At 46.6% G+C, this 12,366-nt stretch overlaps 1 protein-coding gene across 1 annotated transcript in view; it reads right to left on the bottom strand.

Annotated features, from left to right (window-relative positions):
- Positions 1 to 5,190, bottom strand: part of LOC137353156 (serine/threonine-protein kinase MRCK alpha) — a 29,708-nt gene extending 24,518 nt beyond the window's left edge. Inside the window, exons 1-2 of the mRNA XM_068019204.1 lie at positions 5,031 to 5,190; positions 494 to 585 (exon numbers count right to left, since the gene is read on the bottom strand). Coding sequence (XP_067875305.1) covers positions 494 to 585; positions 5,031 to 5,190 — 252 coding nt within the window. The remainder of the gene's footprint in view (positions 1 to 493; positions 586 to 5,030) is intronic.
- Between the last annotated feature and the right edge of the window lie 7,176 nt (positions 5,191 to 12,366).

Raw genomic sequence — 12,366 nt, 5'->3', positions numbered from 1 at the left:
TTTGATATGGTACAGACAGGATGGGCTGAATGGCCTGTTTCTGTGACGTAAATGACTCTATGACTCTGTTCTAAATTTCTAAAACGTTATGAATGAGGAACTCGCCACCACAGGGACTGGCTGAGGAGAACAGCGCAGATACATTTAAGGGGAAGTTAGATAAACACATGAGGGTGAAAGGAGTAGAAGGTGAGGCTGATAGGCTGAGATGAAGAAGGGTGAGAGCATAAACACCATCATGGAGCAGATGGGCCAAATGGCCTGGTTTCTGTGCTGTACATTCATTGTAATGCTATGTGATATTAGTCTTATGATCCTGACTTTATAGTTTTGTCAACTGGACTATTCCTTTGGCCTTGGCGGTGTGCGGAGACTACATGTGGACCTATCCACTAATCCACCTGACATTTGGAGAAGAAACATCATCACACACAATAGCAGGTGCTCAGGGTGACAGTTCTATAAAAGCAGAGCTTGGCACAGGCCAGCCTACCTCACTAAAAGCTCCTCGGCCGATGACTTTCAGGATTTCAAAGTCGTCGCTGTGCAGCTGCATAGCCGACACCTTCCTCACGATCGGATGAGCTGGCAAAATATGAAAAAAAAAAACACAACAGGACATGAGCAGCCCCTGCTCTTGGCCCCACCGTTCGGGTTCCATCCGGCAATGCGGGACCTCCTGCAGTGGGTTGCTGCTATTCTCCGGTGTAGGAGGGAGGGAGAGGGGGAAGAGGTGGAGGGCGGAAGGGAGGAAAATTTAAATGAAATGCCTTTCGCGGTGGTGGGAGGTTCCAAAGCCCTTTACAGCCAATGAGGCACTTTTTGAAGCGGAGTCACTGTTGTAATGTAGGAGACGTGGCAGCCAATATGTGCACAGCAAGATCCCACAAACAACAATAATTACCAACTAATCAGCTTTTTAGCCCCATTGGTTGAGGTGTCAATATTGACCAGAACATCAGGAAGAACTCCCCTGCTCTCCTTCATCATAGTGGCCATGAGATCTTTTAGTCCCAACTGAGAGGGCAGGCGAAGCCTCAGTTTGATGTCTCGTCTGAGATAAGGCACCTTCAGCAGTGCAGCACTCCCTCAGTACTGCACTAGGAGCGTCAATTTGGACTATGGAGTGGGGATTGAACCCACAACTGCCTGACTCTGAGATGGTAGCTACCCTCCGAGCAACGACTAAATTCAGAGACTTGTGCTCTTGACTGTAATCTAGTGCTTCCTATTGGATATCAGTGGGAGCAGGGCTGAATTCGGGTGTGATGTCCCACCCTCATGGTTGATTTGGTTGTCAATACTTGCAGTCTATACCCCCCCACCCCCCATGTTGTGGACACAAGCTGCCATTTCTTCTACTTTTTCCTCACAGCACACAGTCCCTGACATTTGGGGAAGGCGGAGAGCAGTGGGAACTCACAGTGCTGTATGTCTGGTGGGGGGAGAGGGTATGGAGCAGCCAGCTCCTGCACTCGGTCTGCCAATGGGTAAAGAAATAAGACCAGAGTTTGCCTGCCCCCTCTTGGCATGATGAGTCCTACTGAGGTTAGCCTGCCGCAGAGTCTAGTGGGAAAGAGCTAAGGCCTGTTAAATGCAAATGAGCTGGCAAGGAAGGAGCGATTTAGTAGAGGTGTTCAAAAATATGAGGGGTTTTGATAGAGTAAATCGGAAGACTGCTACTGTTGGGCAGTGCAGGTTTGGACTCAACTGTGATGCCTTACACAGTCAAATAGACCACTGGCAGCAAGTGTCCAGGTCACATATGAAGAGTTTTGCTGAACACTTCCATTCAGTCTGCAAACATGACCCGGTTGTCTGTCATTTTAATTCTCCGTCTCGCTCGACCTCTCTGTCCTCAGCCTCCTATAGAAGCTCAAGTAAGCTTGAGGGACAGCACCTCATCTTTCAGTTAGTTACTCTACAGCCTGCCGAACTCAACATCGAGTTCAACCATTTCAGATCATCGCCACTGTCCCCATTTTTCCCAACAGAAGCTGCTGGCGACGATTCTGCTTTTTCCCATTTTCACCTCCACTAAACCCATCTTTTGTTTCTTTACGTGTCCCATTACCTTTGCTTTGCATCTTCAGCCCCTTTTATCATTTCACCTCTCCTGCCTTCTGCCCTATCGTAGACTTTCACTTTTGTTCTATCCTACGCTCCCCCCACTTTCCCTGCCTCATACTTGTTTAAGAACTGTTAACTCTCTAACCTTTGCCAGTTCTGTGGAAAGTTCACCGACCTGAAACATTGACTCTGTTTCTCTCACCACAGATGCCTCCAGACCTGCTGAGGATTTCCAGCATTCTCTGCTTTTATCACATATGAACGATAGCTACATGAGTCAGAAAGCAGATGGAGCCTGGGGAGCGTCAGTGCCTTCCAAAAGGGAAGGGGTGGGTCAGAGGTGTTGGACAAGGGGGAAGAGAGAAGCAAAAAGGACTGGAAAGTGACAGAATTTCTCTTGATTGCTTTTTTCGTTTCAACCATTGCAAACTGCAGCCCTAGCCAGAGTGGAACGCAAGTGATAAAATGTGACCTGTACTCCAGGAGAGTCACTTCTGCTGACAGGCAAGGACAGCTGCTGAGGACAGAGTGAAGTCATCCTCTGTTAATTACGTTCAGCGCTAATCCTGGCATCTTCAATACTTGGCCGTGTTCCAGCTCTGCAATGCTCAGTCAGCGAGAGAGAGTGACCCAAGTTTTGCTTTATGGATTTAAGCATGTCCCTCCAAAACCAATCTTTCGCAACAACGCCCCTGAGCCCAACTGGCAGCCCTGCAACTCAATTGGCCATTCTTTAATGTGTGAGCTTAGGCCAGCTATTTAACCATGGCGTGCATCACGGCCAAACCCCCATCCTATCCTCACCTGGCAATCGGCTATCTATCTTTTCCAGTAGAGCCTGCCAGATTGTGATCCGGTGAAGAAATGTTGAACTTTCTCTCTCATTAATTGGCCACAGTTGGTATATTGCGCCCAATTCTGGGCAGCACACTTTAGGAAGGATGTGAAGGCATTAGAGAGGGTGCAGAAAAGATTCACGAGAATGGTTCCAGGGACACGAGACTTCAGTTATGTGGATAGATTGCAGAAGCTTCTCAGAGAAGAGGAGATTGAGAGGAGATTTGATAGAGGTGTTCAAAATTATGAGTGGTCTGTTCAGAGTAGAGAGGGAGAAACGGTTCCCATTGGCGGAAGGTCAAGAACCAGAGGACACCGATTTAAGGTGAATGGCAAAAGAACCAGAGGTGACAAGAGGAGAAACTTTTTTACGCAGTGAGTGAGGCCCTGGAATGCACTGCCTGAGAGTGTGGTGGAGGCAGATTCAACTGTGGCTTTCAGAAGGTAATCAGATAAGTATCTGAAGGGAAAAAGTTGGCAGGGCCATGGGAAACACAGCCGGGGAGTGGGGCTAGCTAAATTGCTCGTGCAGAGACCTGGCACAGACATAATGGGCTGAATGGCCTCCTTCTGTGCTGTAATCATTCTATGATTCAATGATTCTATCTGCAGGTTCTGAAGGAATTTATAGCAAATATATTGCTGAACCGACTCAGAGCAAGAGCAATATCAACTTGCATTTATATAGCACCTTTATCATAGTTAAACATCCCAAGGTGCCTCACAGGAGCATTAACAGACAAACATTTGACACCAAGACACATAAGGAGATATTAGGACTGGTGACCAAAAGCTTAGTCAAAAAGGTAGGTTTTAAAGAGAGTCTTAAAGGTGGAAGGAGAGGTGGAGAGGTTTAGGGAGGGAATTCCAGAGCTTAGGGCCCCAGGCAGCTGAAGGCACGGCCGCCAATGGTGGAGCGATTAAAATCAGGAATGCTCACGAGGCTGGAATTAGAGGACTGCAGAGACTTCGGAGGGTTGTGGGGCTGGAGGAGGCTACAGAGATAGGGAGGGGCGAGGCCATGAAGGGATTTGAAAACAAGGACGAGAATTTTAAAATCAAGATATTGCTGGACTGCAAGCCAATGTAGGTCAGCGAGCAAAGTGGGAGTGATGGGTGAATGGGACTTGGTGAAAGTTATCTCAGCACAGGCTTGGAGTTGAGCATGGAACCCTTTGGTTGGTAGAGCTGACTATGATGGATGGGTTATTTTGATCTATTTGGCTATCAGGGTCCCTGTCGAAAGATTGAGCCACATTTCATATTGGACAGGAGTTGCCATCTTTACTTTTGATGGAGGACATGAACTGAGTTTTATAGAGGACTAATGATGGGAACAGTTGATATATAAAGGTAGAGGAATGGGGAGCCATGCAACATATAGAGGATACACTCTGGGAACAGTGTGATATATAGACGGAACTCCATGGGGTTCAGTGAGAAATATATGGACACATCCGCAAAATGTACAGCAGGGAGGGGACGACAGTAAAAACACAGAATTGCTACAAACACAGAAGGAGGCCATTCAGCCCGTCATGTCTGTGCCAGCTCTCTGAAGGAGCAGTTTACCTTGTGCCGCTCCCCCACCTTCTCCCCCTAGCCCTGCACATTCTTCCTTTTCAGACGGAGCTCATTCTAATAGTCAGAAGGAAAAGCTTGAATTTATACAGTGTTTTCACAATCGCGGGATGTCCCAAAGTGCTTTACAGCCAATGAAATGTAGTCGCTGTTGTAATGTAGGAAATGCAGCAGCCTATTTTTGCACAGCAAGACCCCACAAACAGCAATGTGATAATGACCGGACAATCCGTGACATTGATTGAGGGACGTATATTGGTCGGGACGCTGGGGAGAATTCCCCCACTTTTCTTCAAATTGTGTCAATGGGAACTTTTACATCCACCCGAGAGGGCAGATGGGGGCTCGGTTAAATGTCTCATCTGAAAGACGGCACATCCGACAGTGTAGCACTCCCTCCGTACTGAACGAAGTTTATGTGCTTAAGTGTCTGGAGTGGGGGGGTCGAGCTCACAACGTTGTGACTCAGACTTGCGAGAGTTTTCCACTGACGGCTTCAATAAAGGGGAATAGATTTTTTCCCCCCCCTGAAAGGTACTTACCCCACATTAGGAAATCCCGGACGTGTTTCTCGCCTGTCAAAGCCGAACCCCTCAGCTCCTCGAACGCACAAACGAAAACGTCCAGCAGCCCCTCGACACTGAGTAACCTTCCTGATAAAATCAGCAACTTCAATTCTCTCAGTCGGACTTCTGCTGACATTGTTGCCTTAAAGTCACTCTGTTTCCACCAGACCAGATTAATTCAAAAATTTTATACTTTTCCCCTGTGTTTTTTTTTAAGTTGGACAAATATTTTGTCACGTACTTCCTGGCAATGTGTTCTTGCTCTCTCTCCTGTTCCCCTTGCTGACCTCTGCTACTGGCTGACCAACTGGTTGCCTCTTTTAAACTGCTCACAACCACAATATGAGCATGCCTCTTAAAGCAAGAATTATCATTGTACACTTAATATTTTGTGTTGTGCTTTTCTTTTAATTACATACTTCAATCGCAAAACTTCCTGTTTGTTGGTCTAATGGATGTCAGTGCTGGGTAATGGAATAAAATTTTTGCACTTATTGCACTCAATGTCATTGTCAAGTAGGTGCAGAGCAACCACAATATTGGTTAGATACAGAGTAAAGCTCCCTCTACACTGTCCCCATCAAACACTCCCAGGGCAGGTACAGCACAGGGTTAGATACAGAGTAAAGCTCCCTCTACACTGTCCCCATCAAACACTCCCAGGGCAGGTACAGCACAGGGTTAGATACAGAGTAAAGCTCCCTCTACACTGTCCCCATCAAACACTCAAAAAAAATGGGGTGCATTACAGAGTAAAGCTCCCTCTACACTGTCCCCATCAAAAAAAAACGGGGTTAGATACAGAGTAAAGCTCCCTCTACACTGTCCCCATCAGACACTCCCAGGACAGGTACAGCACGGGGTTAGATAGAGAGTAAAGCTCCCTCTACAGTATTCCACTGCTTCCTTACGTAGAGCAAATACGAAAGAAATTTACTTGTACTAAGAGGGAAAAATCTTTTCTAATGTTCCTTCGGAAGATCATTGACCTGAAATGTTAATTCTGCTTCTCTCTCCACAGATACTGTCTGACCTGCTGAGCATTTCCAGCATTTTCTGTTTTTATTTCAGCATCTACAGTATTTTGGTTTTGTTAGGCAATCTTTTCTGTCAGGAGTCCGAGTTTTTTTTGATTCTTTCATGGGATGTGGGCATCGCTGGCCAGGCCAGCATTTATTGCCCAACCCTAATTGCCCTTGAGAAGGTGGTGGTGAGCTGCCTTCTTGAACTGCTGCAGTCCATGTGGGGTAGGTACACCCACAGTGCTGTTAGGAAGGGAGTTCCAGGATTTTGACCCAGCGACTTGCCACTTATCAGCCCAAGCCTGGATGTTGTCCAGGTCTTGCTGCATATGGATGTGGGCTGCTTCAGTATCTGAGGAGTCGCGAATGGTGCTGAACATTGTGCAATCATCAACGAACATCCCCACTGCTGACCTTATGTTGTCCGAAAGGTCAGTGATGAAGCAGTTGAAGATGGTTGGGCCTAGGACACTACCCTGAGGAACTCCTGCAGTGATTTCCTGGAGCTCAGATGATTGACCTCTAACAACCACAACCATCTTCCTTTGCGCTAGGTGTGACTCCAACCAGCGGAAGGTTTTCCCCCTGATTCCCATTGACCTCAGTTTTGCTAGGGCTCCTTGATGCCACACTCGGTCAAATACTGCCTCGATGTCAAGGGCAATCACTCTCACCTTACCTCTGGAGTTTCGTTCTTTTATGCACGTTTGGACCAAGGCTGTAATGAGGTGAGGAGCTGAGTGGCCCTGGTGGAACCCAAACTGAGCGTCAGTGAGCAGGTTATTGCTGAGCCAGTGCCGCTTGATAGCACTGTCAATGATGCCTTCCATCACTTTACTGATGATCAAGTGTAGACTGATGGGGACCAAGATCCATGGTGCAGAACACAGGAAAGTTTGATGCAAATTAGAAGAATGGGCGAGGCATCTCAGGAAGGAATGAATAGGTGCATCAATATTGAGGTTTGAAAGCCTATCAATTTTCTAAGGGAAGTTTGAGGAAGTTGAGGAATTCCACAAATTTGATATCCTGGGAAAAGAACTAGTGGAGCAAGGGACGTAATGGGGGTGGGGCGGGGCAGGGAAAAGTGCAGTGGGAAGACTGGAATCTGGAGAGATTATGGAAAGGGAGGGAAATCAGAGGAGGTAGAAGCAGCAGAATGCACAGCCTTTACTTGGGACATGAAACAGTTCTTGAGGTCCTTCCAAGGTTTGAAGGTTGCTTTTTGAGTTGAATGAACCTTGCACAGTTCAGTCTATGTTGAGACAGACCTTAATTCCATTTAGAGTCACAAGTCATAACGGTACAGAAGGAGGCCATTCAGCCCATCGAGTCCATGCTGGCTCTCTGTAGATCAATCCAATTCGTCTCATTCCCCGGTTCTGTCTCCATAGCCCTGCAAGTTTGTTTCCTTCAAGTGCCCATCCAATTTCCTTTTGGAATCATTCATTGTCTCCACTCCCTGCACCCGTATTTCTAGCGAGTTCCAGGTCATTACCACCCGCTGTGTAAAAATGTTCTTCCTCATATCCCCTCTGTATCTTTTGCCCAAAACCTTCAATCTGTGTCCCCCAGTCCCTGTATCATCAGCTAATGGGAACAGCTTTTCTTTGTCCACCTGATCCAAACTTGTCGTAATCTTGTACGCCTCTCTCAAATCTCCCCTCAAACTCCTTTGCTCCAAGGAGAACAACCCCAGCTTCTCCAATCTAACTTTGTAGCTAGATTTCCCCATCCCTGGAACCATTCTGGTAAATCTCCTCTGCACCCTCTCAAGGACTCTCTCATCCTTCTGAAAGAGTGACCACCAGAACTAGACACAAAATTCAAGTTGTGGCCTAGGATTGCTCATATCTATTGAATAGTTACATCAATCCATTTTTCACCAGACTGTCAATTTCTTTTAGGTATAGACTATGATATGAAAGTTTACTCTTCTTGAGGTTTGGCAGGTTTCACAGTGGCAGTGCCATCTTAATGACATCTGTCCAATCAGCCATCTTTCTGACTAACTCGATTGAATTTTTTGAGGAGGTGATTAGATGTGTAGATGAGAGTAAAGCAGTTGATGTAGTCTACATGGACTTCAGTAAGGCTTTTGATAAGGTCCCGCATGGGAGATCGGTCAAGAAGGTAAGAGCCCATGAGATCCAGGGCAATTTGGCAAAATGGATCCAGAATTGGCTTAGTGGCAGGGAACAGAGGGTGATGGTCGAGTTGAAGCCTGTGACCAGTGGTGTACCACAGGGCTCGGTGCTGGGATCCTCGCTGTTTGTAGTATACATTAATAACTTAGACGTGAATATAGGAGGTATGATCAGTAAGTTCGCAGATGGCACGAAAATTGGTGGTGTCGTAAATAGTGAGGAGGAAAGCCTTAGATTACAGGACGATATAGATGGGCTGGTAAGATGGACGGAGCAGTGGCAAATGGAATTTAATCCTGAGAAGTATGAGGTGATGCATTTTGGGAGGCCTAACAAAGCAAGGGAATATACAATGGATGGTAGGACCCTAGGAAGTACAGAGGGTCAGAGGGGCCTTGGTGTACTTGTCCATTGATCACTGAAGGCAGCAGCACAGGAAGCTAAGGAGGATAGGAAGGCATACAGAATACTTGCCTTTATTGGCCGAGGCATAGAATATAAGAGCAGGGAGGTTATGATGGAGCTGTATAAAACGCTAGTTCGGCCACAGCTGGAGTACTGTGTACGGTTCTGGGCACCACACCATAGGAAGGATGTGATTGCACTGGAGAGGGTGCAGAGCAGATTCACCAGGATGTTGCCTGGGCTGGAGCATTTCAGCTATGAAGAGAAAGTGAAAAGGCTAGGGTTGTTTTCCTTAGAGCAGAGTGGGCTGAGGGGAGATATGATTGAGGTATACAAAAGTCTGTCACTCTAGAATTGGCCTTTATAGCCACTCCAGGCGCTGCTTCACAAACCACTGACCACCTCCAGGAGCTTACCCAGTGTCTCTCGAGACAAGGAGGCCAAAGAAGAAGAAGATACAAAATAATGAGGGGCATTGATAGATTAGATAGGAAGAAACTTTTTCCCTTAGCGGAGGTGTCAATAACCAGGAGGCATAGATTTAAGGTAAGGGGCAGGAGGTTTAGAGTGGATTTGAGGAAAATAATTTTCACCCATAGGATGGTCGTAATCTGGAATGCACTGCCTGAAGGGGTGGTTGAGGCAGGAACCCTCACAACATTTAAGTATTTAGATGAGCACTTGAAACGCCATAGCATACAAGGCTACGGGCCAAGTGCTGGAAAATGGGATTAGAATAGGTAGGTGCTTGATGGCCAGCACAGACACGATGGGCCGAAGGGCCTGTTTCCGTGCTGTATAACTCTATGACTAAGGCTTCAGTTACATTGAAACTTATAAGATTCTTACAAGGGTAGATGCTGAGAGGCTGTGTCCCAGGCTGGAGAGTCCAGAACTAGGCACAATCTCAGGATAAGGACATCAATCATTTAAGACTGGGAGGAGTAAATTCTTTGCTCGGAGGGTTGTGAATCTTTGGAATTCCCTAACCCAGAGAGCTGTGGATGCTCAGTCGTTGAGAATATTCAAGACTGCAATCGATAGATTTTTGGACTTGAAAGGAATCATGTGATATGGGGATCCCTTGTTAAAAGGCATTTAGTGACTGAATGAGGGACCCGTCTTCGGGAAGGGGAGGCTGGCTGAGAGCCAACTCCCTGCCCTTGTTGCTGAAACCGCCTCTCCCTCGATTTTCCCCCCTCCCCACCGCCCCCCCACGAAATTCCTCCTGCTGTGACTTACCTGTGGCCTGGGTCCAGGGCCTGGGATGAGAGCTCTACTGGCAGCAGTCGCCTCCTCCATGGCTGCTCAGTGACTTGCGCTGCCGGGGTCCTTGATCCCGGGGAAGGCCCACCGCTGCCCACTAAAGTGCCTAGTTAGCACTTGATCCGGCGGGCCTTCCCCAGAGTAGGGCAACAGGAAGCTCATGCCAGCGCTTTTGCTGGTAGTCGAGACCCCCCCCCCCCCCCACCCCGTCATCTGGATAAAATCCCGGCATACGTCTCCCACACACCCTTACTGTGCGCCTATACAGTGACCCCACTCTGAAGGCCTACACACTGCTGAAGCCTGGACCTTGAGTTCACTCATGCCCGTGCATCCAGAGGTCCACTTCTACAATGTAACTGTCCTGCTTTCAAATTTAACGTTCTCTTTGTGTTCAAATCCCACTCTCTCTGCAAACTCCTCTGGCCCTACATCCCTCCGAGATCTCTGCTTTCCTCCAAATCTGGCCACTTGCACATCCACAGTTTTTTCACCGTTGGCGGCTGTGCCTTCAGCTGCCTCGACCCTAAGCTCTGGAATTCCCCCCCTAAAACTCTCTCCTCCTTTAAGGCGCTCCTGTCTTAACATCTCCTCGTGAGGCTTGGGGTCAAATTCTGTTTGATAATGGTTGTTGAAAAAGTGTGTCACTTTATTATGTTTGATGGTTTTTTAACTGGTCAACTAGGCCCTGTTATAGGACACTTGTGGGTTCCCTCGTATTTTAACCATTACTGATGAAGTCCTGTTTAATGGGGACAACTTGGGAAATTGGATATTAAGTCCAACTGAAAGAAGTATTGATTACTGTGATTGGCCTTTTTTACTACTTATTTTAAGTCCCACCCTATTCCAAGACAGACTGTCAAAGTTAGCGTCTGTACAAATCTGGAGTCAAAACTAGCATCAGATGTCTCAATAAACTTCAGAACTATGAAATTCTTTTTCCTTTTAATGAAAGCACTGTGCATGCACACTCAAACATTTTGTTCAGTCATTCCTATGATATGAGTTGCTTTGTCCATTTCTACCTCTTTTTACCATTACTGGTAAGTCTGTGGCAAGGTCTTAATTCCTTTCAGGATTATCTGTGACGCTAGACCCAGTTGTTAGCTCCGCCACGGTCTCAGTCCTACATTAATCGAAGAAGGCATTAATCCTATTGAAGCATAAAGAAAGGATCTGCAGCCAAAAGACATCAAGCACATGTCTCCCAGCATTGGGGAGAGAGAGAGGTAGAGAGAGACACAGAGACAGAGAGAGAGTCACAGAGACAGAGAGGCAGACAGAGATAGAGAGAGACACAGACACAGAGATAAAGGGAAACAGTCACAGAGTCACAGAAGTGACAGCAACAGCAGAGCAAAAGACAGAAATACATAGAGAGAAACCAAGTTAGAGATGGAGACAGCGAGACAAATTTGTACATGGTCAGAGAGATATAGAGACAGGGAAATTACAATAACAACCAGCTAATGTGATATAGAGAAGAAAAAAGTCACAAGAGAGGCAGAGACATACAGAACAGAGAAAAAAGGACAGAAAGGGAGAAGCACAAAAGGGCACAGGCAGCAAAGGAACAGACAGGAGGCTGAGACAGTGACATGGGACAGAAGGAGGTGAGAGGGAACTGGGTGCATTAAAGAGATTGGAAGATTGAAAGCGAAGGGGAGAGCACGAGCCTGAGAGAAGAAGCTGTGTAGACTTAACCCGCTGATAGATCTGCACGTCGACTTAGCTGCCACTCGATAACAGTTCATTGTTTTAGTACTGTAGGTGAAGTGTGTTTGAATTCTTTTCTGGTCATTAACCTAAGAGAGGATTGTCTCGAACTCCTTTGAATTTCCTTTGTACTGAGTAATCTGCGGCTCCTGGTGTTGTCTGGATTCTGACAGACTCAATTCCCAGAAGCAGCATTTTGTGGGTAAAACAAGAGACAGAGACAGAGAGAGAGAGAGCCCAGCGCCTGTGTAAAGGACATGGAATGAGGTAAGCCATACAGCCTTAGACAGCTGCTCCATCTTTCACAGTCCTAATCTTCGATCCATTTTCTCAAAGAGAAACTCTTGTAATCGTCTTATTTCCTCAGTTCATTTGTGCATCCAATCCCTTTTTCTAATCCCTTATTTTCCTCTTTCTGTTAATATTCCTTATCCTTTCTCTTCTGCCATCAACAAACTTTTTCCCCTTCCTTTTTAGTTTTCCTCCTCATCACTTTCTTCCGAGTTTTCCCTCTTTTAATGGCTCATTATCTGGCCATTTTTATTCTCCCCCTCTATTTGACTCCCTCTTTCTTTCAATTTCCATTTTTAACCTCCCTTCCCAATGTTCCCATCCTCACACATTTCCTTCTTTTTTTAAATTCCATTCTTTCTGCGTCTGAACAGAGAATGTCTTCCTGGTGGGGGGGTATGGGTTGGTTGAGGTGAGGGTGGTTGGAGTGTTGAGAGGGTTTTCTTTTGACGATCAAATCCC

This window comes from Heterodontus francisci, chromosome 40, assembly GCF_036365525.1.
Source record: "Heterodontus francisci isolate sHetFra1 chromosome 40, sHetFra1.hap1, whole genome shotgun sequence".
NCBI lineage: Eukaryota > Metazoa > Chordata > Chondrichthyes > Heterodontiformes > Heterodontidae > Heterodontus > Heterodontus francisci.
This window is presented reverse-complemented; position numbering and strand designations above follow the sequence as displayed.